At 32.3% G+C, this 23,156-nt stretch overlaps 1 protein-coding gene across 4 annotated transcripts in view; it reads left to right on the top strand.

Annotated features, from left to right (window-relative positions):
- Positions 1 to 23,156, top strand: part of ERR (estrogen-related receptor) — a 280,760-nt gene that overhangs the window by 46,017 nt on the left and 211,587 nt on the right. For 3 of the 4 annotated variants that reach the window (XM_075366811.1, XM_075366808.1, XM_075366813.1), the window contains exon 3: positions 11,250 to 11,329. The exons of the other annotated variant lie outside the window; for it this stretch is intronic. In XM_075366811.1, the coding sequence (XP_075222926.1) occupies positions 11,297 to 11,329 (33 nt within the window). In that variant the 5' untranslated portion in view covers positions 11,250 to 11,296. The remainder of the gene's footprint in view (positions 1 to 11,249; positions 11,330 to 23,156) is intronic. 4 annotated transcript variants of the gene reach the window in all.

The raw sequence follows: 23,156 nt of genomic DNA, 5'->3' as shown, positions 1-23,156 counted from the left end.
CCACCTGCCTTTTTATTTTAGTCGTTTAAGGGTGTGTGCAATTTTAATAGTTTGAAATGAAGATTTTGTTTTATGAGGTAATCTGAAATAAATTAATTTATTTATGATTTATTTATTTATTTGAGGTAAATAAATTGGTTTAAATTACTTTAGTTATCGTTGTATCAGTTAGAGTGTAGTTTAGTTTCTTCTAGAAGAGCACAGCGTTACTTCATTTACTTTTTTGTGATTTAAGGGTATGCGATATTTAAATAAGATATTACACGGTCACTTGCGTGTGTAGCACTTTCATTCTGTTTTGCCTTTTTATACTTTTATTATGTATTTAATTATTTTGTTTAATTAATTTGTGAAATAGTAGTAAGTATTTCCATTTAACTTAGAATAACTTAAGTTTTTGTAAATCAAAAACGTTTCGTACTTGAAGAAAAATGTTAAGAAATGTCTGACCGATTAATAGTTGTACGCTTTAAAATGTATATTATATCTGAAGAAAGATGTCTTCTTAAACCTTTAAGTTATTAATCGTTAGAACTATAGGGTCTCGTGGGTTACACGACCATCATTATAAATATATAAAATAAAATATAAATGGATTAATTAAGAATAAATTAACCATGTTCATGTTAAAATAAAACTTACCCTACGCTCGCTTCGCTCGCTAACCTTGACTAGCGAGCGTTTTATGGGTTATACGACCACCACTTGCAATTTATTTAATTAATACCGAAATTATAAATATAATCTAACCAAACTTAACCAACGCTTGCTTCACTTACTAGTCATGGTTAGCGAGCGAAGCGAGCGTAGGTTAAGTTTTGTTAGATTATATGTATAATTAGAGACCGGATTACATGCATTTGGATATTAAGTCCATTCTCACTGGTTATTGTGTATTTTCCTAACTCTAGTGATGATGCATATTTTCGATATATTTACAATATTTTTCGGTTTGGTACCTATTTAATAAATGAAATCGTACCTTATAACCGGCCGAACCTATTAGCCGCACGGCTAATAGCCGTGCTGTGTGTCTATGGTTTTGGTAGGATAATATTATTATGAGGCCAAATAAAATGCAGACTCACCCGAGACAAAGACGGACGATACCATTCTGCGTCGCGCACGCCTACTGCAGCACTCCTCCCACTAGGCAATTAAATTATGTAAATTATTGTTGACGCGCTCATTGCATTAGTTTAGTGCAATAATTTGTAAATGAGTATTAAAAAAATATTACCTGAATCTTCTGCAGATGAATTAGTGTTTATATTTCTCTCAGATGCTGCTCCCTATTGATCAAGGCAGCCAAAGCCCTCCAAGTATTTTATCCCAATTTGATTCATCTGACGTGCTGTTCTCACGAAGTACATAGATTCGCTCAAGAAGTACGATCCACGTTTGGGAATGTAAATAAACTGATTTCATCAACAAATAAAGTGTTTCTTAAGGCACCTGCTCGCAATAAGGCTTATAAAGAAAAAATGCCAAATATGCCTTTACCTCCCGAACCTGTGGTAACTCGATAGGGAACGTTGATTGAAGGTGTACTGTTTTACACTGAATATTTCGAGGCCATCAAAGGTGTCGTAAACGACTTTGATAGTAGATAGGCTATGGCAGTTTGTCAGTCCAAGGAAGCATTTAATGATTCTAGTATAAAAAAAAACATAGCTGTGATTAGCACTCGTTTTCCCCACGTACCTGCGAGTATTAAAAAGCTTTAAACTCAAGGTTTGGCGTCGACTTAATTTATTCAGTTAACGAATAAAATCCGCCAAATGAACTCAGCATTGCCAGAGAAATTTCCTTGTAAACTTAAAGAAAAATTTGAAAACATTTTGAACAATAACCCAAGCTTTGAATCTTTGTGTAACATTGATAGTTTTATTAATGGGACGGGTGAACCTTTGTCAGAAACAATAAGTGCTAACTAACATTGCACCCAAATTCAAATACTGCCCAGTTGCCTCAGTGGATGTGGAACGATCCTTTTCCACTTATAAAAATATGTTGAGTGATCGGAGACAATCTTACTACCGAACATTTGGAACAGTATCTGATTGTTTACGTTTACAGAAGTAACAAAATGTTAAATAATTGTTAATTATCGATCTGTTATTCAACTACTTACTAATTGCATGCTGATTTTTAAATAAAAAAACTAAAAATTACTATTTTTTTATTATTTAAAGTTGCATATTTTGACACTTTTCATGCATATTTGTATGTATATTTCTAGCGTTTTATGTTGCTTATAATAAGGTCTCTATTTATAATTATAACATGAGCAAGGTTAATTTATTCTTAAATTAGCCCATTTATGTTTTATTTTATATATTTATAGCGGTGATCGTATAACCCATTAGACCCGTATTAAATGATACGTTCATAGAATTAAACGATTTTCAACTTTTCATTCTATGAAAAGTTGATAAATTGTGTGATGTGCCCATATTTATTAAATTTTAGCGCTATCGTTTCCTCGCTTCTGTTTTCGATAAATTGACTTTTTTTCCACGAGTTTTAATTTGTAGCACAAGCTGATCTTATGCGAGGTCTGTTTAGAAATTAATCGAACTTTATTTTTTTAATCTTTGTTATTAATTTCAGATTGTTGCTCCTTTTTTCCCTTCAAAGTACTCCCTTCCCCTACTCACATACTTTTCCCAGCGGTGTTTCCACTTCGCAAACCAGATGGATAGCCTCATTTGAAATGGCTTTAAAAGTCTGTGTCGAGTTTGGTTTAATGTCATCAATAGTCTCAAAACTGCGTTCTTTCATCAGTGATTTTAATTTCTGAAATGAGAGAAAATCGCAAGGAGACAGGTCTAGCAAGTAGGGACGCTGAGGGAGGTCAAATTTTTGGTATAAAGTGTGCGGGCGCATTGTCATGGTGAAGGAACCATGAGATATCTCGTCACCACTCTGGTCTCTTTTGCGGATTTTTTCCGTAACCGATGTAAAACGCCTTGATAGTACGCACGGGTTCACTGTTTCACCTTGAGGCAAAAATTCAAAGTACGCAATTACATTAAAATCGAAAAAAAACAGAGAGCATCACTTTGGCATTGGATGGAGACTGACTTGCTTTCTTGGGACGTGGAGATTTTTTGCCGATCCATTGTGATGATTGTACTTCTGTCTCAATGTCGTGGCCGTAAAAGCAGTTTTGGTCTCCCGTTATGATTCTTTGCATGTTTCATCGCCATCCACTTCTTCAAGAAGTTGCCGGCAAACGTCCACTTTATGTTCTTTCTGCTGTTTGGTCATCAAATAAGGAGCAAACTTTGCTGTAAGTCGACGCGTGTTCAATTTTTCAGTAAAAATCCAATTTTTACTGAATTTTTCAGTCAAAATCGTGCCATGAAATGGCACGATCCGACTGAGATGCTAACCTCTTCTGCAAGTTCTCTGACAGTCAATCGGCGATTTGCACGCATCGGACCGATTATTTTCTGAACGCGGGTGTCATCAGTTGATATTGAAGGCCTTCCTGGTCGAGGGTGATCTTCAGTTGACTGACGACCACTTTTAAATTGTGAAAACCATTCGTAACATTGCCTACATCCCAGAGAATGAACTCCGTAAGCTTGTTTCAAAAGTTGAAAAGTTTCTGTGAAAGTTTTTCCCAGTTTCACACAAAAGTTTACATTGTATCGTAGGTCCGAAAATCTGACATTACAAAAATCGATACTAATACTTGCACTCAAATAACAATAACAATAACACGAAAACTAAACGAGGTATCAAGAATCCAAGAACGTGTGGTTGCAGAGGAGGTTATGCGAAATACAATGCTGCCAATCGCATGTCAGTAAATATATCAGTTGGCGCGTAATTAAAAATGTTCGGTTATTTTCTGAACAAACCTCGTAAATTTATGGATTAACACATTAGTCCCTTGTGGCATGTTCACTATCACTTCACGAGCGAAGGATAGAGCTGTTCACCGGTTCCAACTAGTTAAAACTGCACCGGGTCCGAATACTTCGGCAGATTCTTATACAATTTATTCAGTAAAATTATAATTAACTTTTAAGCAAATATTTTTAAAAGAAAAAAAAAAACGCCGCAATATTTTTTTTAAAGATCTTTAGTGATACTTTATTGGTTTTGTAAAATCTTTGTTCTCTACCTTTTTGAGATTTTTTTTTTGTAACCGTTACGTTGTAGGCAACCAGACATGATTTGAATGCTAGATCGTGGATACCGGTGTTCTTTGGTGGTTGGGTTTTCAATTAACCACACATCTCAGGATTGGTCGAGGATTGAGAATGTACAAGACTACACTTCATTTACACTCATACATATCATCCTCATTCATCCTCTGAAGTATTACCTAAACGGTAGTTACCGGAGGCTAAACAGGAAAAAGAAAGAAAAGACATGATTTAATCCTCAAAGTAGCGTAATCACTTAACCATTCTCAAAAACAACGAGCAACCTATGTCATGCTTACTAGGGAATGCTGTCCATTGGTAATATTTTTTTTTTGCGACCTTTACTACACCAGTTATGTTTCACAATCGCGTGTGAGCCCACTCAAATTCAGATGATGATACTCAGCTCTACAAGAGACACATTTTGTTCAATATAGGGGCTTACTGTGCGGTGAACATCATTGATTTCAGAGAAGTAACTCTGACTTATATCCATCGGTTAATGATGATGATGAAGGTACTTTGGATTATTTTAAAAGCACAAAAAAAAAAAATCAATAGCAATAAAATCTAAAATTAAATAAAAACAACAAAAAATGAAAACAAAAAATATAAATCCGTAATTCAAGATAACGACTAGTAAACTTAACAAATCTTATTATAAATTGTACTTAGATTGATTTTTTGGGTACTTAGTTTTACTTATAAACGTCATAACACAGGTTTGCAGGACGACAGTTTTTTAGTTTTCTTTTGAAGGTTAGAACGTGTTTACCTACGAGTATGTTGTAGGGACTACGTGCATTCGAACGAGAACTAAGTGTAGTGAAAGTTAACTAGTTTAGATTATGATTTTTATTCCGCATTTAATTTTTTTTAGATCTGTAATTCAAGTTTTAAAAATAAATCACCTCGCCCAGTTGATATAGTTGTTAGCATGTTGTCTTCTGAATCAGCTGACCACAAATTCAATTCCTGGCAAAGGTTGGCATTTTTTTTAACTATTATTTCATTCTTTTAATTTTAAAAAAAAATAAATGCATATCTTTTGGCACTTGTAAAACAATTTTACTGTATAAGTAATCCATTACCACTATCTTTTTTTGTTTAATTTTTAAGTTAGGTGCCAGTGAAAGTTATAATTTGTTCAATTGCGTTGTGTAATTTTAATGTTTTGTAATTATACTTGTCGCGTAGAAGAAATATATGTGTATAAGGTGCCTGTAATAGTTTGCCAAGTGCTTTTAAAAAATAATAAATAAGTAAATAAAACTAGAAGAAAGATATTATGATACCAATATTATAATTTGACATTTATTCACTATCGCTATTATTATTATTTTTTTATTACTTTACTTTTTATTTGATGTCAATGAATTCGCTGTTTTATTTTAAGATGATTCACTTTCACTCTAATTTCTACTAGTGATCTGTGTCATATGTTGCCTACATTTATAAGATTAAAGTTTTAATTTCGCTGATGCGCGATTTTTGTTTGTGTGTGTTGCTTCTCATCTATGAATACGACGTCGTTAGTATAGTAGATGACATGACGTTTATTGTACAGTATGTTATATATGTGGGTTTTGGTTTATCTATCTGGTGCGTATGAGGATGACTAGTGGTGTGTTTTTGGTAGCTATCCAGGAGGCAGTGTTCCAAGCTTTATTTTTGCCGCTATGCAAGAATGAACGAACGGGGACCTCTGCTGCCTTGTGAAGCATTGTTGTTAACCGACGTATGTAATCACTGTATCGCATAACCGTCAGCTAATATTTTAACGTATTATAATTTTTTTTTGACAGTTATTTTGTTTTTTTATTCGGGGGTGAGAGGAAATTTTAGACCGTATTAAGATTATTTGGGGTTAACTTATGTTTATATAAGTGTAACTTTTTGATTCTAAAAATCTGTAATCAGCTGATGATTTAAGAAAAATTAATCTGTTTTTTTGGGCTTCGAATCTTAAATCAAGTGAATATTAACTTGTATCATATAAGTCACTGGACACGATTATTTGCGACACCATCTAAATAGAATTGAAGTAGCTGAGACTTCACAGTGCGTCCTATGCAACGAAGAAGAAATGACAGCCGATCATATTATGTCCGGCAACTTTACTTTTTGTAACTGACAAGAGCAATGTTAATATGGCGGCTGTATATTGGGCTGTGATAAATAAAATGGCAGATATGCCATTCTGGCGTAGAAAAAGAAGATGAATAATTGTTTACAAGAGCGTGCTGTTTTTTAAAAAATATATTTTGTGCGCATTTGTGTTTTGTTTGTGTTTGCCAAAAACCCTACCAAACTACCGTTATTCGGTCTAGCAACAGGGAAGGTTTGCGATTCACTGTAGAAAACCCAACAGTCCAGCTCATGATGTTGTTTGTTGTTTAACAAACAACAAATTATATATTTTAGACATCGCTTTAACATTCGATTCCCATTAAATTCACATAAAAATTAAACTACCCATGAACGCGTTTACACGCTAGATTATAATGTGTGATCCTAATCGCGTAATTCCAGTTGTTGAATACGCTGCGTAAAATATGACATTCAATTTGTTGTAATTGCCCGTTTCATTCGTTCAAAATAACTTAACGCTCTTGGAGGAGGATTTCAGAATTTCGTTAAGTAAATTTTGTAATACGTTAATAATAATAATCTACCGTCTAGATAGCGCTGTAGCTCTAGAAGAGAAAGTATTGTATTCCTCCAATTTGGACATAATCGGTTTTCATCGGATCTTGATTTAAGGAACCCAAAAAAGTAGGTGAAAATTATCCGAATGTTTATGTTCCTATGTACGCGTATGTGTTCGGGTTTGGCCTCTAAATCATCTTATATCTCCATAACTACTGGACCGATTTTGACTAAACTTTGTTAAATTACTTCTATATACGGGGTATTGATGTTAAATTTTCAACTTAATAGATCAAGGGGATAAGGCTGTAGAGTAAGGTTACCCTCAGTATCTCTAGATTTCGCCTAATTAAGGTCATATTTTTCTTAGGGACAAGTAGTGAAATTACATTAGTTTAGTTAGTACCGCCGCATCTGCGCGAATTAAATACGGTAGCGCGTGCGCTTTTGTTAGAAACATTGAATTAAATAAACGTAAAAATATTATATTTAAATAAAATTATAAATATTTTTTTAATTAAGTTGTGTGTATAAGCAAGGCTTGTGTGTATAAGCAAGTTGTGTTCGCAAGGCTCCGAACGGCCACTTTCGTGCGCAACACCCTCTTCCACACTGGCACGACATACAAGGCCTGAGACTGTACAAGACTACACTTCATTTCATTCATACATATCATCTTCTGAAGTAATAATCTTACAACGGTTCCGGAGGCTAAATAGAAAAAGAGAAAGAAAGTAGGTATAAAGCTGGAAGGGTTGATGAAAATATTTATTAATTATTAAGAAGAGGAGACAATAATGGCCGAAAAATTCGCTATTTATTCGTTATCGACTCATCTGGTAATCTTTAAAGTACAAAAAGTAATTAGATGTAAACTATAAAAAAAACTTTTCATATTTCAATTGTATCTTACATAAAGGCTGTGCGACCGAAAATAATACCGTACTTTTCTTCGAAAAGAACTTAAAGAATGCTTCGATAAATAACAGTGTAAAATATTTACAATAAATAAATATTGTCTTTTCGTGGAGTTTTATTTTAGAGATAATTTTTTTCTCCGTTAATGTCAGTACTTAACAAAGAATTGAAATGTATTCAAGAAACTAAAACGTTTTCAAATTATTAACATAAAGTAAGAAAATTAATTAAAATTATTTAACCGATGCTTCTTATTAATGATGTGTTAAGGATTAAAGTGTGGTCAGTGATTACCTGAACAATAAGAATAATGCAAAACTGAGTGTTAAAAAGATAACAGTTGGATAAAGGACAAATAAAGAAAGAGAATCAAAATTAAGTGGCAATGGGCAGGTCAAATTGCAAAGTCGGTTAACTGAGATTGAAAATATTATTTTAGAGTGGCGATCATATGTTGGAAAGTAGAAGTAGTCAGATGAGAGAAGATAATAATTGATTTAAAAATAGTGTGGCATATGCCGATTGGATGGTGGTGGCAAAGGACAGAAGTAGATTGAAGAATATTGTAAAACATATGCTATTAAATTAATATAAAAAGAGAGGGAGCCTGGAGAGACACAGGTTAAGGGATACACAATCTACCGGGTTGGTCTAGTGGTGAACGCGTCTTCCCAAATCAGCTGATTTCAAGTCAGAGAGTTCCAGCGTTCAAGTCCTAGTAAAGTCAGTTATTTTTGGATGGATTTGAATACTAGATCGTGGATACCGGTGTTCTTTGGTGGTTGGGTTTCAATTAACCACACATCTCAGGAATGAGATGTGAAACTGAGACTGTACAAGACTACACTTCATTTACACTCATACAAATCATTCTCATTCATCCTGTGAAGCATTATCTCAAAGGTAATTACCTAGGCTAAACAGGAAAAAGAAAGGAAAAGGGATACACAAAATTGTATCATTTCTATTTATTAGAAAAATTTCGTAATTAAATTTTCTTGTAACTTCTTTATTGGCCAACTTAAAATGTGACTCTCCTCTCCGGAATAAACATATTTCTGACACTACGGAAAAAAGTCCGGAAAGAATTGTTTTATCGAACTTGAAGACATTTCTTTAAATAATATCTTTTATATCGGGGGATCAAGCATAAACGATCACCATAACGTTTATGTTTCATTTAATTGTATTAGTTGATGTAACGTATTTTATTTTATAACCGATTTCAACAAATTAGTTGGTTCTCAATTAAATTCGGAATTTTTTTTTACCTACCAAATGAGACGATTTTAACGATTGTTGTTTTTTTCCCTATTTCGTTGATAGTTTTTAATTTTTTTTCATGTAACTTTTTAAAGATTTTTAAATAAAAAATTTCGTTGCTTATGTAGATACAAAGTATTTTCTTCGGGTCACAGGTCGTTCATCCAGAAATTCAAGAAATTGAAGAACTTAAACGTGAAAGTTAATACATATACCAACATACCTGTTCGCCTTAGTTCACGCTTATTGGAGTTTCTTTTTAGTCGTTTTGTACGTTCCTGTACCTATTTGTTATTTGTCGTCATTGCGTTTATTGCTAATGTATAAGGTTGGCAGTGTTTTTGTTGACCTAACTACATGTTAAATAAAAACAAAATAAAATTGACATTTTAAAAAATACAGAAACAACCCAAAAGAATAATGCTTTTTCAGTTAAGTTGATTTTAATGTCAGAGTTAGTATAGTTGTCGATTTTTATTTTGGTTTTACTTCAACGTCGAAATTTTTTAAAGTTTTTTTTTAAATTAAAACTTTTTTGATAAATTTTAACTTACGATTTAATATTTTGATAAAATCATTATTTATTAAAAATTTCAGTTAATACGTTTAATTGTGGAACATAATATCACAAATATTCCCCTGCGAATGCTGGCAATTTCTTTTTTTTTACGAAATTTTCCCCGATCTTTTCGCATAATTCCGACTCATTCTCGCTAATAACGCGTCGAGCCTTCTGGATTTCAGGGGTTCTTTATAATTTGTTGAAATAAACATGAGCTTTCCTGAATCTCCAAAGGAAGAAGACTTATAACGTCATATCGCAAGACCTCGGTGCTAGTTCGGTCACCGTTGCTCGAGATGAGACTGCAGAACATTTTGCTCACGATAAATCAATTTTTGGTGATTAGTGAGATATAGGTTGTACTGACCTGTTTAAATAATTTATTTTGCTGATCCAAACTCTGTCCAAATGAGGCTCCGGGTTATTATGGTGCTATAATGTTCTTCATTCACCGTTGCTGCATTTATGGCCTCATTTTCGAAAAGGTACTGTTAAGTACTCCGTCAGCCCGAAATCCGCACCAAACTCGTTGTGGATCGTACTTCTGCATCACACTAGCTCGCCGTTGCTCGTACTGCTTTTATAAAATAATAAAAAAAAGAAATATGTTTGAAAGATTAAATACAAAAAAATAGAAAGATTTATATAAAAACTATAAAAAGACATAAAGTAATAAACACAATTGCCAAAATTATTGTTATTAATTAATTGTGGAAATGTTTAAAAACAATAACTGGTGGGTTTTCTTTTTTCGACCCGATCACCCGATAGTTCTTTGTGCCCGTATCAAATTCTGTTCACTGACGGACCAGTTGAAGATACACCTCTTTGGTATGATGTTTTTCTTAGAAAAATTGGCGTGCACTGCTTGGCTTTCCGACATCCAGCTTATTTCTTGGCGTTTCAAATAGTCTATTGACTTGATTCCTCCCATCTGATGAATTTTATAGATATCCAGATGTAGATATTCTTCTGAGAATTTTTTGTGTGTGCTTCTCAGGATGTCCATTGGTAACGACGGCGAATCGATATTCCTGAACTTACATCGATACTTTCTCTCATGACAGCGATGTTTTCAAGAAACAGACTAGCAGAGGGTGTTATAATGCCAGATTCGAAACTATTTCTTCCAATTTCATAATCAGTCTTTCAATTGTTTAGTGATTAGATGCATTTTGTCAACCGAAAGTTCCATCCAGTTTACGAACTCCTTCCGCGTAACATTCTCCGTACTTGTAATGCGTTTTTTCCATATTTACACGTTGTTTTTTCGTTTAATGGCTCATTGACAACTAATCGAAACAAAAATAGAAGACGATTAGGAAGTTACGGATCCGCCAATCTATTGTGCTGAATTCAAATCTTACGTTCTATGTGACATACCAATTATATTTTATACAGGGAGTTCCCATTAAATGTTCTTCTATACATCATCGGTTGTAGATATTTTAAACGAAAATTTAATTTAAATAATAAAGTTAATCGGTGTTTGAATATATCACAATATATATCGGTGTTTTGTTTGATGAAATCATTGTTTAGTACCGATTTAATTATACGATATTGATATATATTCTGATGAAAGCGGTTCTTTTAAGTGCAATTTTATTTATTTAAAAAAAATTAATTTATTAAATTGAGTAACTTTTATGAAATTGCATTATTTAAAAAAAATTATTTATCTTTTTTTTCAGGATAATTATCCTTACAAACAAAAGGAATACGTGTTTTATTGTAGCAGATGTTTGAATGCGACGGAAACATAGAATTGGAGGTAAGTTAATCGAAATCGCCTTCTTTTTTTACTATGATCGTGTATCTTTTGGAAAGTATTTTTAAATGTTGTTATTCAATTGTCTTTGTTTTACAATCCTTGCTATTTGGTGCCAAGTAATTTTTAATTTAATATCTCGTTATATTTGTTTCATATAATCCTAATATTAGCTTTAATTATGCCTTATTTTTTCACGGCTTAATTAAAAAAACAAAAAGAGCATTTCTAATTTATAAATGAAACGCATAATGAAAAATTTGAATTTGGTTTGCTTGTCAGCGCGGAGTATTCTGTTCTAAATGTATTATTGGACTGCTCTGACAAGGCCGTTTTCGGTAACCTACATTGCTTCCTTATTTAATTGTGGTTTCGGAGTTAGTTATGATTGTAAAATAACTAAACGAATCGGATGAAATATATGATTTTTCTTGTTTATTACTTATTTTTTTTTTACAGATGTATCCATTTTTTATCATTTGAATTCTGTGTGTGTTTACTGCTGCTATTGTCAAGAAATTTATTACTAAAAGTTTAATTTTATTTCATCTTATGTATTCCATTTATGAATATAAACTGCATTATCTAATTGGACGTATATGTTGACTTATGATAAAATCCTGGAAAGGAACTGTTCGTCTACGTTTTAGAAGATATATATCACTACTGCATAAAAAGAACGTCTTTTTCCTTTATTCCCGATAACCGCGAAGAAAACTGAACTAACCATTACGAAATTTTAACTGTGTATTTCTTATGACCCCGGAATATTTACCGCAGTTCAAACCTCAACAATCTCAGTACTATGTCAATCATAACTGAAAAACCATTTAAATAACTAACCTAGAACTTTTTGTGCTAAATCTAATCTCGTTGTCTATATCGATCTTTGTCAATATTGAATTTTTTAGAAAGTTATGTGATTTACAAAATGTAATGTCATTGTCTAATCTGCCGGTGACGAGCGAGAACCCAATCTCACGCTAGCAAAGTAGCACTAGTTGATTTTTATATACTGAATTAAGAAGTCCCATCAGGGTAAGCCATACATATAATTTGCATAGATTCAACTTTCAGTTTGGTATTATTATTTTCATAATTCCTAGGTCGGCGAGGTGTCACAGTAGGAAGAATTTCTAGAGCTACTAGAGTTTATGATCGTAGACAACGTGAATCTACATCAGAGCACTCTCAGAAATTTGAAGAGCAATCTTCACGCTGCTCAAAATCGAATTCAATCTTCAAAAAATGTTAGGTCACAAATCAGCGTTTGATTATCATGCTAAAATTCACTATCTGAATTTGAAAGATATTCAAATACGTAACATATTTAAAATACGCAACCATTGCAATACCAAGAAAAAAATGAAATTACGAAACTCCTGTTCTTTGCTGTGCCGGAAGCAAAGAAGTTCTTGAACAACGTCAATGTCCTTTTGATTTCATTAAAAATTTGCACTATTGACTAATGATATACCAATGGAGCAGGCTGGTTTTATGCCAGGAAGAAGTTGCTGCGATCAAGTTCTATCGCTTACAACCTATATAGAGAAAGGATTTCAACAAAGGCTTAAAACATCTGCTGCGTTTATTGATTTAAGTTCAGCCTACGATACAGTGTGGAAAGGACTACTACTCAAGGTATATCAGCTTGTTCCTTGCAAATCGTTCCTTAATTTACTGAATGAGATGCTGAGTGATTGATTTTTCCAAGTACAGCTCAACGGAAAGCCAAGAATTTTCTACAGCTTTCAAAATGGCCTACCATAAGGATCCGTACTGGGACCTCTATTGTTTAATATTTTTTATCTCAGATATACCACCAACTACATCTCGAAAATTCGTGTATGCAGACGATATTTCCATCGGCACCCAAAGCTCGAACTGAGGCTGTACTGACAGAAGACCTTTGTACAATCAGTAAATATTCAAAAAATGAGGACTCCAGCTGAGTCCAAATAAAACTGAAATCATGGCGTTCCATCTTAACAACAGGGATCCTCTACGAACTATTGCCGTTAAGCATGAAGGATTCGCACTGAAACAACTCACAGCCGAAATACCTCGGTGTCCGAGTTCAGAACACTTACCTTTAAACAACACCTTGAAAAATTATCGGCTAAAGTTAAAACTAGAGCCAGCCTGATTGAGAAGCAGGGCAATTCGTCTTGGGGAGCTATCGCCGAAACTAAGAATCAGTGCACTAGCCCTCGAACATTCAACCGCAAAATATTGTGCTCCAGTTTAGATTAATAGCTGCCACACCAAGCTCGTCGACACACATCTGAACCAGGCTATGCGAGTCATAACTGGAACCATTAGAACAACTTCCTCCAGTAGCTACCGTTGCTGAGAATATCGCACCTCCCTAAACTAGACGATTGGCTGCCCTCAAATCACAGCTGGAAAAATATATTGCTAACCTATTTCTACCTATTCATACCTACATAGATTTTCTCAAACAGTACCGGAGACTGAAGTCCCGACATCTACTTGTAGCAGCCGCCGATCGGGTCAACGACCTCAACACAAAGGATCACGGAACATCACTGTGGCAAGGTCAGAATATCACTAACTCCAACCTTGTGACAGATCCAACTCTGAGGGTACCAGGATTTACTCTACCCAGAAGACAGTGGTGTAACAGCAACAGGATTCGCACAAATCTTGGTATCTGGAATAAGGGCCTGACCCAGTGGGGAGCTGCGGAAAGCCCACGATGCGACCGATGTAGAGCTGAAGAGCAAACGATCGCCGACCTGGCCCTCGTTTGTCCAAATACATCTTTTAGAGGCTCGCTACAAGACATCCATTACCTTACCCCTGAAGCATTGGAATGGCTGACCAACTGTGACCTGTGTTTGTGATAAAAAAAAAGGTGCAATAAACATAATATTGTTAAATCATTGTAAAAATTGCAATGTTTGTAAGTTCATTCGAATATATATATATATTAAAATTTGATTTTAGAAACTTCTTTTTTATTTAAACATTTTATTTTATGTGACAAGTTGTTAATAGCTATAAATCGGAGAGCAATAACCCACGCATATTTCCAAAAGTAGTTATTTACAATTTTTGAAGTTCAGTACGCATATAATACGGGCGAAGCCGGTTCAGGAAATGATAGTTTATGTGTATTTATTAGAAATGTTTTTAGCTTTATTTTCTCCGTATACGGATATTCATTAATCCAAAACATGATCCGCAATGCCACCATCAGTTGTTATAAAAACTTAAGTAGGTTGATAATCATATATTAAGTTTCAGAATAATAGGGAGCCTTACAGTTTTTATTTTTTTGTATTATTTTTGGCTTTATTAGTATCCCTATTTTTATTTCGACATCTTTCGTGCATCCTGTGTATGCATATGGCAAACATTTTATTCTCTTTTGTTTTGAATTATCTTTAGAATTTTTTTTATTTCTGTAAGTTTTGACCTATCGAGAATACAAATCGCATGTCTCGAAGCACCTAATTTAAATGAATAGTAAATATGCAACGGATTACTACCGATTTAACTTTAAAAATTTCACCAACTATTAAATATAAAACAAGTCAGACTGGAAATGATAACGAAGCTTCTTTAAAAACAATCATGGCTTAAGATTTCTGGTATCAATTTGCATATTTAAATTAATTTTAACAAAAATCTCTTTTATAAATTGTTTGCATTCTGAATGTTTAAGTTTACTAATGTATTTTTGACTTGATTTATGAAATTAAGCTTCATTAGAATATATTTTAATGAATATAAATATGATATAATAATTTTAATAATAATAATAATTCTATTATTGTTGTTATAATTTATTTATTATAATAATAAATGAAATACTTACCTTTTAAAAAAAAATACAAAAGAGACAAATTTCTAGTAAAATATTTCTGAAGATTTGATATTGGTGAGCCAGTCACATATTAAGACGTCTAAGGAATGTTTAGAGATTAAAAGAAAAAAAATTGAAATGTAGTAAATATTTTTTGATTAAAAGATAAAATAGAAAGGAATGGAGGAAAATAGAAAGGAACATCCGACCAATCAGATAACTGATGTCAAAAAAGCTATATTATTTTAATAGGTAATTTCTCATTATAAATACTAATATTATACATGGCACAGCTTTGCTTCAATAAATTTCAAATGTTTCTACAAACATCCTATGCCAGGTGTAATAGTGTAAGAGTGAAGTGTTTTCCTGTCGTCGTCATCATTATCATCATCTTCACTGTTTTCAGTGTACTGTTGACCTTGAACATTGCCAAGCTCATTGGTGTGTCTGAATTCATCTCTACTTACCTTCTCTTTAATTCTTCTTTCAAGATTGTTGATCTAACATTATTACTCTTTGAGAAAGCGGGGCTAGGATTTCCATTCAAATGATTTATATTATCTGTAATTTGTTACGTTAAATCAGTTTTGTTTTAAATTGGTCATTACTCTTTGATTTACGTCTAAAAATAAAATTTTCTTTTGTAGTATTTACAGTTAAAAATTATAATACAATGAGTTTATGTAAAAAAGATAAAAATGTATATGAATAACGAAGCAGTAGTATTTGGCAAACTGAAAGAAACTTGCTTCCTTCGAAGTTATAATTAGCTTATCCTATTTCATTATTGGCAAAAAAAAAAAAATGTATTTCATTCTTATTCTTCTTTAACGCCTGTTAATGTAGAAAATGTAATTATTTTTAGAATCCGGTTAGATAGGGAATGTGTTTATAATTTTTTGCTGCTGTATTTCTAAGAATATTTAAGTTTTTAATTCCATTTTTATTTATAGCCCCGGTTGATAGGTAAATCATTCAGCAGAGAATCTTCCACTTTCTCTTTTACTATTCTTCCAATAATCTTCTTTAAATACCCTACTAATTTCTTTTTTATAAATATAATTTTAAATAATATTTAATATGAATTTTCAGAAAGGAAAAACGTAAAAATGAATTAATCGGGTACAAAGTCAATCATATTCATGTTAAGTTTCATTTGATTCTATTATTTTAAATCATTCAATTGTTTTGTTAAGTACAAAATTACCTCATTCTCCTAATATGTGTAGATGCGGAGTTTTATAAAATTAGATTTCTTAATAATAATAATAAAAATAACTTCCCACTAATAAAATTTTACTTAGATCCGACCAAAAACGTTGAATCTCAGCAACCGCAGATTATTGTTAGTTTGGTGGTAAAGATGTTTAATATCGATTAAAAAATTACCATGTATGTATTTGCCAATCGATTTTAATCCGATCTATTTTTGTTTCTTTTTTTTTGTATTCTTATTAGTAAATTTATCTCCTTTAAAAGAAATTTATTGTGTCCGTCCGTAGTTTTAATAAAGTAGTAATGGGTTATTTTTATGTTTTTACGTTTTAGAAAAGTTGAGGTAGGAAGTCTTATGAATGTAATACGATAATTATAACGTTTTTTTTTTTTAATTTTAAGAAGTTCTAAATAACAAAAAAAAACGAATAAACACAATTTTTTTCCATTTCTGATATATTCTGAACATACTAGATATTGGAGAGTATGTGCACATTCTATTTTTTCTAAAAATAAACTCTCGAACAGGGTGCATCTGTGTAGACTCGCACCAAGGCGACGTGCAAATTCAGTTGCCAGTTATAAAATATCTACTTATATTTCTCTCGGTTATTTTAAATTGTGAAACAAAGATAGACGTACAAAGTAAAACTTTCTAAATTTGTTTGGATACTTTTATGGTTAATACTATAATAATAACTAGCCGGCCCGGCCCGTCTTGCCAGAACCTGGATCTTCAAGGCTCAATTCAGTCCGGGCGAATCCCTGAGCCAACTCGGGGGCTCCTCGGGACCTTCCGGAGCCAAGGGGGCCTACCCTATGGCTGCAGACTCGCATTCCCAATTTTCCAGGGAGACCGGCGCCCTGGACATTTGCAGTTTGCTTCGATCGCCATTCCCGTCTACCCAGAGGACTTCACCCTCTGGACTCGCGCACTGTACGTTATCCTCATGGTTGTTAGAATAGTACTGAAAAATAATAATCATAGTATTGAGGCTTTATAGAAACCTAAAAAAGAAATTAAAGATACAAAAGATAGAATAATATTAATTATGATAGCTAAAGTGCAACAGCTTTGTTGACGAAAATTTCATGACTTATTTCTTTTCATGGTGGCAGAAATTTGATAATGAAGTAAAAGGAATAATCTGTTTTTTTTATTTTTATGAATATCTTTATATTCAATTCAACTCATCCTCCGTGGAATTAAAGAAATAATGAATATTTTTAATAGCTTAATCTGCAACGGAGCTAGGGCCTCAGTCAATGGCTTAAAACCTTCCTTGGGATAAGACAAATGTATTCTGCAAATTTGAAAGTAATCGGTGGTTGGTTCTCGCGTGATGCGATAACAAACAGACAAACTTGTGTATATATATATATATATATATATATATATATATATATATATATATATATAATATATAATTTCCGAATAACCGTGATCCGTTATCGGATTTTTCACCCATGTTTCATGACATAACTGAAAATGATTTTAGATAAATTTCATCTCAAAAAAATACAAACGGGGGATGCCTCTGGGGCGCTGTTTTGAAGGTGCAATGGGGTGTTCTTATAATATCAATGCAAACAACAATCGTCCAATTTTCAAAATTCAAACGGGGTATTTGTTGAAAGCTTACTTTTACATGCATCAGGTACACTCGATAACGGATCACGGGTACCACTAGATCAACCCGGTGGGTCTCGTTTAATAATCCTGGTTTAAGTATTAAATTACTACTGAAATTTACTTATTTTAAGTGGATGAATTCCCTTCCTTAACCTTTGTTTAATTCGTACATATGAATGGAAATGTATGGAAAATGCAAAACGAAAGCCGGAAATCGAATCCGGTCTTCCATATATCATTCAATCACTCAGCTTACTTATTTATCGAGGCGATATATTTACTCTTTAAAATTTGTCTGCGGATGATATATTGCGCGATAGCGTTAAATATTTTTTTAAAGGCTAATAACAATAAACGTTTTTATGGTTTATTAACAGAATGTACTGTCCAGCTGTGAACTGAGAGAGTGCATGTTTTGACAGTGTAATTAATAAAACTTCAAATTTACTTGCTTTATCGTAATTAAAACCCTGTTTTATTTATTAACGTGATAATTGTAATCGTTCTGTCGTCGATGAAAAGCTTCATTCTTGCAGAAATATTCGTTGTAGAGAATTACGCGACTTAATTAAACCCATATAGTAATAGTAATCTTATCTTTGTTTAGTCATAGTCGGTTGCTTAATAATGTTGATCGTGGAATAATTAAATAGAGATTCTGTTTGTATTTATACGGTTATTTAACCTAACTACCTTAAAATTTTATTTTTCGTTAACCATCTTAAACCTCACCTTATTGTTTTTATTTTTAATTTATTCTTATTTATAAGTTACAGTACACTGAACCCCTATGTTTGAGTTTCGTTTTTTTTACCCTATTTAGTCACGCTTATTATTTTTTCCAAATATTTATCTTTATTATTTTTTTATCAGTGTTCTCAACATAACGCTTTGAAAGACATGTGAATTTTCTATGACTTAGGATCTCAGTAACCTTTAATAGTAATAATAATAACAATTAATTGGTAATATAAAATTTTGTATTATAATTAATTTAGAAAAACGGTTCACGTAACAATAAATAAATAAATAATATCCGATATTTTATTACGAACCTAGACTTCATAGTATATGGTACTTATACTTAATTACTTCACGGTTTTCTTCGATCGATTTGTATAACATACTAATAAAATGGCTCGTGAAAGTTATGTGCTGTGTTAATAAAATAGTGCTTAATAATTAAAAATATTATTCTAATAATTGATATGAAATAATATCCGTATAATAAGTAATACGGATTGTATAATGCATAGCCCTGGATTTTTTTCGTATTAGTAGATGTTTAAGGAAACTTTAAAGTTTAATAATGTGATGCGGTTAACAGTCTGAATTGTTAATATACCGATTATCAGGAGTATCTATTTTACTCATACGTATATTTTGATTTATTTAAAGAGATTATTTACTTTTTTCTGACCGATCTGATTCTTTGAAAACATTTCTTGATTGGAGGCCATAAAAGTATTTTTGTTAGGATCCGGCAGAAATAATCCCCGATTTAAAATATAAATAAAATAGACATTACAACAAAGTTATAAAGACGTTAAGTATATTCTGAAAGAACCGTATTTGCCATTTATTATCACGTACCTTTTATTTATTTTTAAAAATTATGTTCAAATGCCGACCTTCACTATCTATACAGGTATTTAACCTCTCTCTGAAATTCCGCATTCACTTTGTTATAATTTCCAATGGTATTGCAGTGATTTGTAAATGGATAGCGGCTTTTAAATGATGTAGAGTTTTTGACGTCTGTTTATAGATTTCAGCCTTTAGATGTTCACAGAGAAAAAATGACACGCTGCAAGATCGGGTGACCGTGTAGGCTACAGGATGTCTCCTCGTTGTGGAATAAGACGTCCGGGGAACATTTCTCTGAGGAAATTCATTGATTTTCTTGTCGTGTGAGCAGTGTCTTGTTGAAGTCTTGTTGAAAACTTAAATTTTCGGCATGATTTCCGAGTTCATTAAGTCTTAGTACCAAGAATTCGCGTAACATTTTTACATAACGTTCAGAAGTTACTGTAACTGATTGTCTTACTTCTTCAAAAACGTATGGCCCTATTATTCCAAATGTAACAACCGCGCACCAAACTGTAACACGCTCAGAGTGCAGATGGCGCTGATGAGGTCGTAGGGGATGATTTTCTGCCCGATATCAAAAGTTTTGTTTGTTAACATAACCCGATAAATGATAATGGGCTTCGTCACTTGACAGCACAATCAAGTTGACAAGAACATTTTCCAGATTAGCCTGGGAAGAAGCAATACGGCTAATCCAGTCATTTCGTTTAGTTGCTGCACCACCATCATTTTGTAAGGATGAAACTATAAGTCGGCGTGTAAAATTCTCTGTACAGTCCGTTCAAAAATTTGTAACGCAGCAGCTAGTTTAACATCTGAACGACGTGGATATTATGTAACAACTTGTCTCACTACTTGAATATTTTCGGGTGTTTGAACGCTCTGTGGCCTACCTTTGTGGTTTCTTCTTCAAAGCTGAATCGGTAGCTCTAAAATTGGACACCCATAATTGAATTGTCTTCTTATCGGGTACCATGGCGTCTCGATCTAACCGAAAGTGTGGACGAAATAATCGTTGCATGTTGATAACAGAATCACCACTTTTATGATACGTTTCAAATAACGAAAGCGCGATGCTCACCACTCCATGCCATGGTTGTAACTAAAATGGCAAGACATCCGCTACAAAATGGCGTGCCAAGACCACGTCCTATATACTGTTAGCCCTCCACCAGCAGCGGTGGAAAATCGGGTAGTTATTTTGCCGGACCCCTTTTTAATTTGTAGAGGTTTATTTAATTTGCAATTTATATATAATACAAAATAAAATACAGTGTTTTTTGTTTTTTTTACTTGAAACATTTTTTTTCATATGTGTTTATCTAAGAAAATAAATAAATGGATTGAAATTCCCGCTGTAATACGATTACAATCGCGTATAAACCTTGATAGTATTTAGTAACACAATACTGATAGCAAGTAAAACCAGTTAGATGATTTGTGTATTCGGTATGTCTATCTCTTATGGAAATATTATGCTTCCATATATTTATATGTACTAATTATACTCATTAAACTTTGATATGTTGGGAGTTCTTTTTTAATAAAAACATATTTTTTAGTATATAATTATAAGTTTTCTTGAGTTAATATATTCAAATGGACAGTTCATTTAACTTTGGTTAGGCTTAGATTATTTTTTAACCCACCGGGTTGTTCTAATGGTGAACGCGTCTTCCTAAATCAGCTGATTTGGAAGTCGAGAGTTCTAGCATTCAAGTCCTAGTAAAGTCAGTTATTTTTACACGGATTTGAATACTAGATCGTGGATACCGGTGTTCTTTGATGGTTGGGTTTCAATTAATCACAAATCTCAGGAATGGTCGAACTGAGACTGTACAAGACTACACTTCATTTACACTCATACATATTATACTCATTCATCTTCTGAATTATTATAATTACCGGAGACTAAACAGGAAAAATAAAGTAAAGATGTAGTTTATTTACTACGTGAAATGTACTGTTGTAATATTTTAATAAATTATATATATATATATATATATATATATATATATATACACTTTACATTTATATCGTTTGTATTATTCGCTATGTGAATTATTAAAACAAAGAATGGTACAATAAAAATATTTTATAAGTCAGTATTTTTGCATCATTATCTCATTTCTGTGAAGTAGTTTGACGTTTTTCGTCAATATTATGGTATCATCACTTGATGTTAAAAATACTGACGTAAAAAAGTCCCGTAAAAAATAAAGCTGTTATTTCCCCACCCCTTTCCCACAAAAAATGAACACGTTATTGGATTTTTCTCGTTAAACTTTATGAATAATCTAATTATTTTTAATGCAGGTAGAAAGATTATTAGAATATCAGATTTAAAAAAAAAAAAAAATTAAAAATTAACAAACACTTAATTTGAAGGACTAGGATGTTTATTTTATTTATTTTTTTTTATGTATACTAAGTTGCAGAGTAACAGCACAGTGATATGATGTCAACAGAACTTTGCGGAGATGCCAACACATCTGTGTGCAGTCTGGCGTTGTAATTGTAAATGTACCGATAAGTGTGTAGTCTTGAGCAGACTCAGTCCGACAACTCTTGAGACTAAGATTAGTTTTTACAATCAAAACTGCTGGCTCCCGTAAAAATAATGTAAAATCATCACTTATTATTATGATTCTTAAACGTACTACTCCAATTTATCAAGATACTCAATCTTGTTAAATTGAGTGACGGGGCCAACCACTCAGGTTGGCCTCGTCACTCGTGATATAAATGCAAATAATGTCTATATGAATACTAATTATTTAATTTTCCCGAAATAATGGTTCTAGTATTATGGTACTTAAATTCTTTATAACTTTTTGCCTTTTCTCTTTTTTGTGTAGCAAAATCTCTTGCTTTATAATCGATAAAATGGATATTTTAAAAATTATTGGTAGGAGCAAAATATGAAATAAAAACTTAGTGTCAGAGACTTTTCTATAGATTTATTTTTAAATTATTATTGTTTTTAAATATGCAGAAATTAATTGACGGAATATAATACACATATTATATTACTAATATTACATATTAGATTACTTTTGATCGTTCAATTTGTCATAAAAATGAAATCAGCAGTTTAGATAAATCATAAAGATTTTCATGAAACCCTGACCTAACAATCCTATTCTTTATCGAGGGTTGGAATAAACCCTCTATAAACTTTTAACTCTAATAGCTTTTTTTAATAATTTTCTGTTGTATAATGGTTAGTAAATACAGGGTGTCCCATATAAAACGCAACCCAACCTTATATTGGTAGGTATTGAAATAACAAAAAGGCATATGTAAATGTAATTTTTATTATTACCATATAATGGTAATAATTATTGCAACTTTTTTTATTTTTTATTTATTTTTTTATTATTTTTTATTTTTTTTATTTTTATAAATAAAAAAAATAAATTTTTTTTTATTTATTATTATTTTTTTATTTTTTTATTATTGCAACTTTTTTCAAGGTTTGTGGCTGGATATTTAATACAGCTTGTTAAATATTGACCTTCAATTGTTTGTGGTTTGTTGCTGTTGGCTTTTTCTTT

This window comes from Lycorma delicatula, chromosome 5 (assembly GCF_047948215.1).
Source record: "Lycorma delicatula isolate Av1 chromosome 5, ASM4794821v1, whole genome shotgun sequence".
In the NCBI taxonomy this organism is placed as follows: domain Eukaryota; kingdom Metazoa; phylum Arthropoda; class Insecta; order Hemiptera; family Fulgoridae; genus Lycorma; species Lycorma delicatula.
This window is presented reverse-complemented; position numbering and strand designations above follow the sequence as displayed.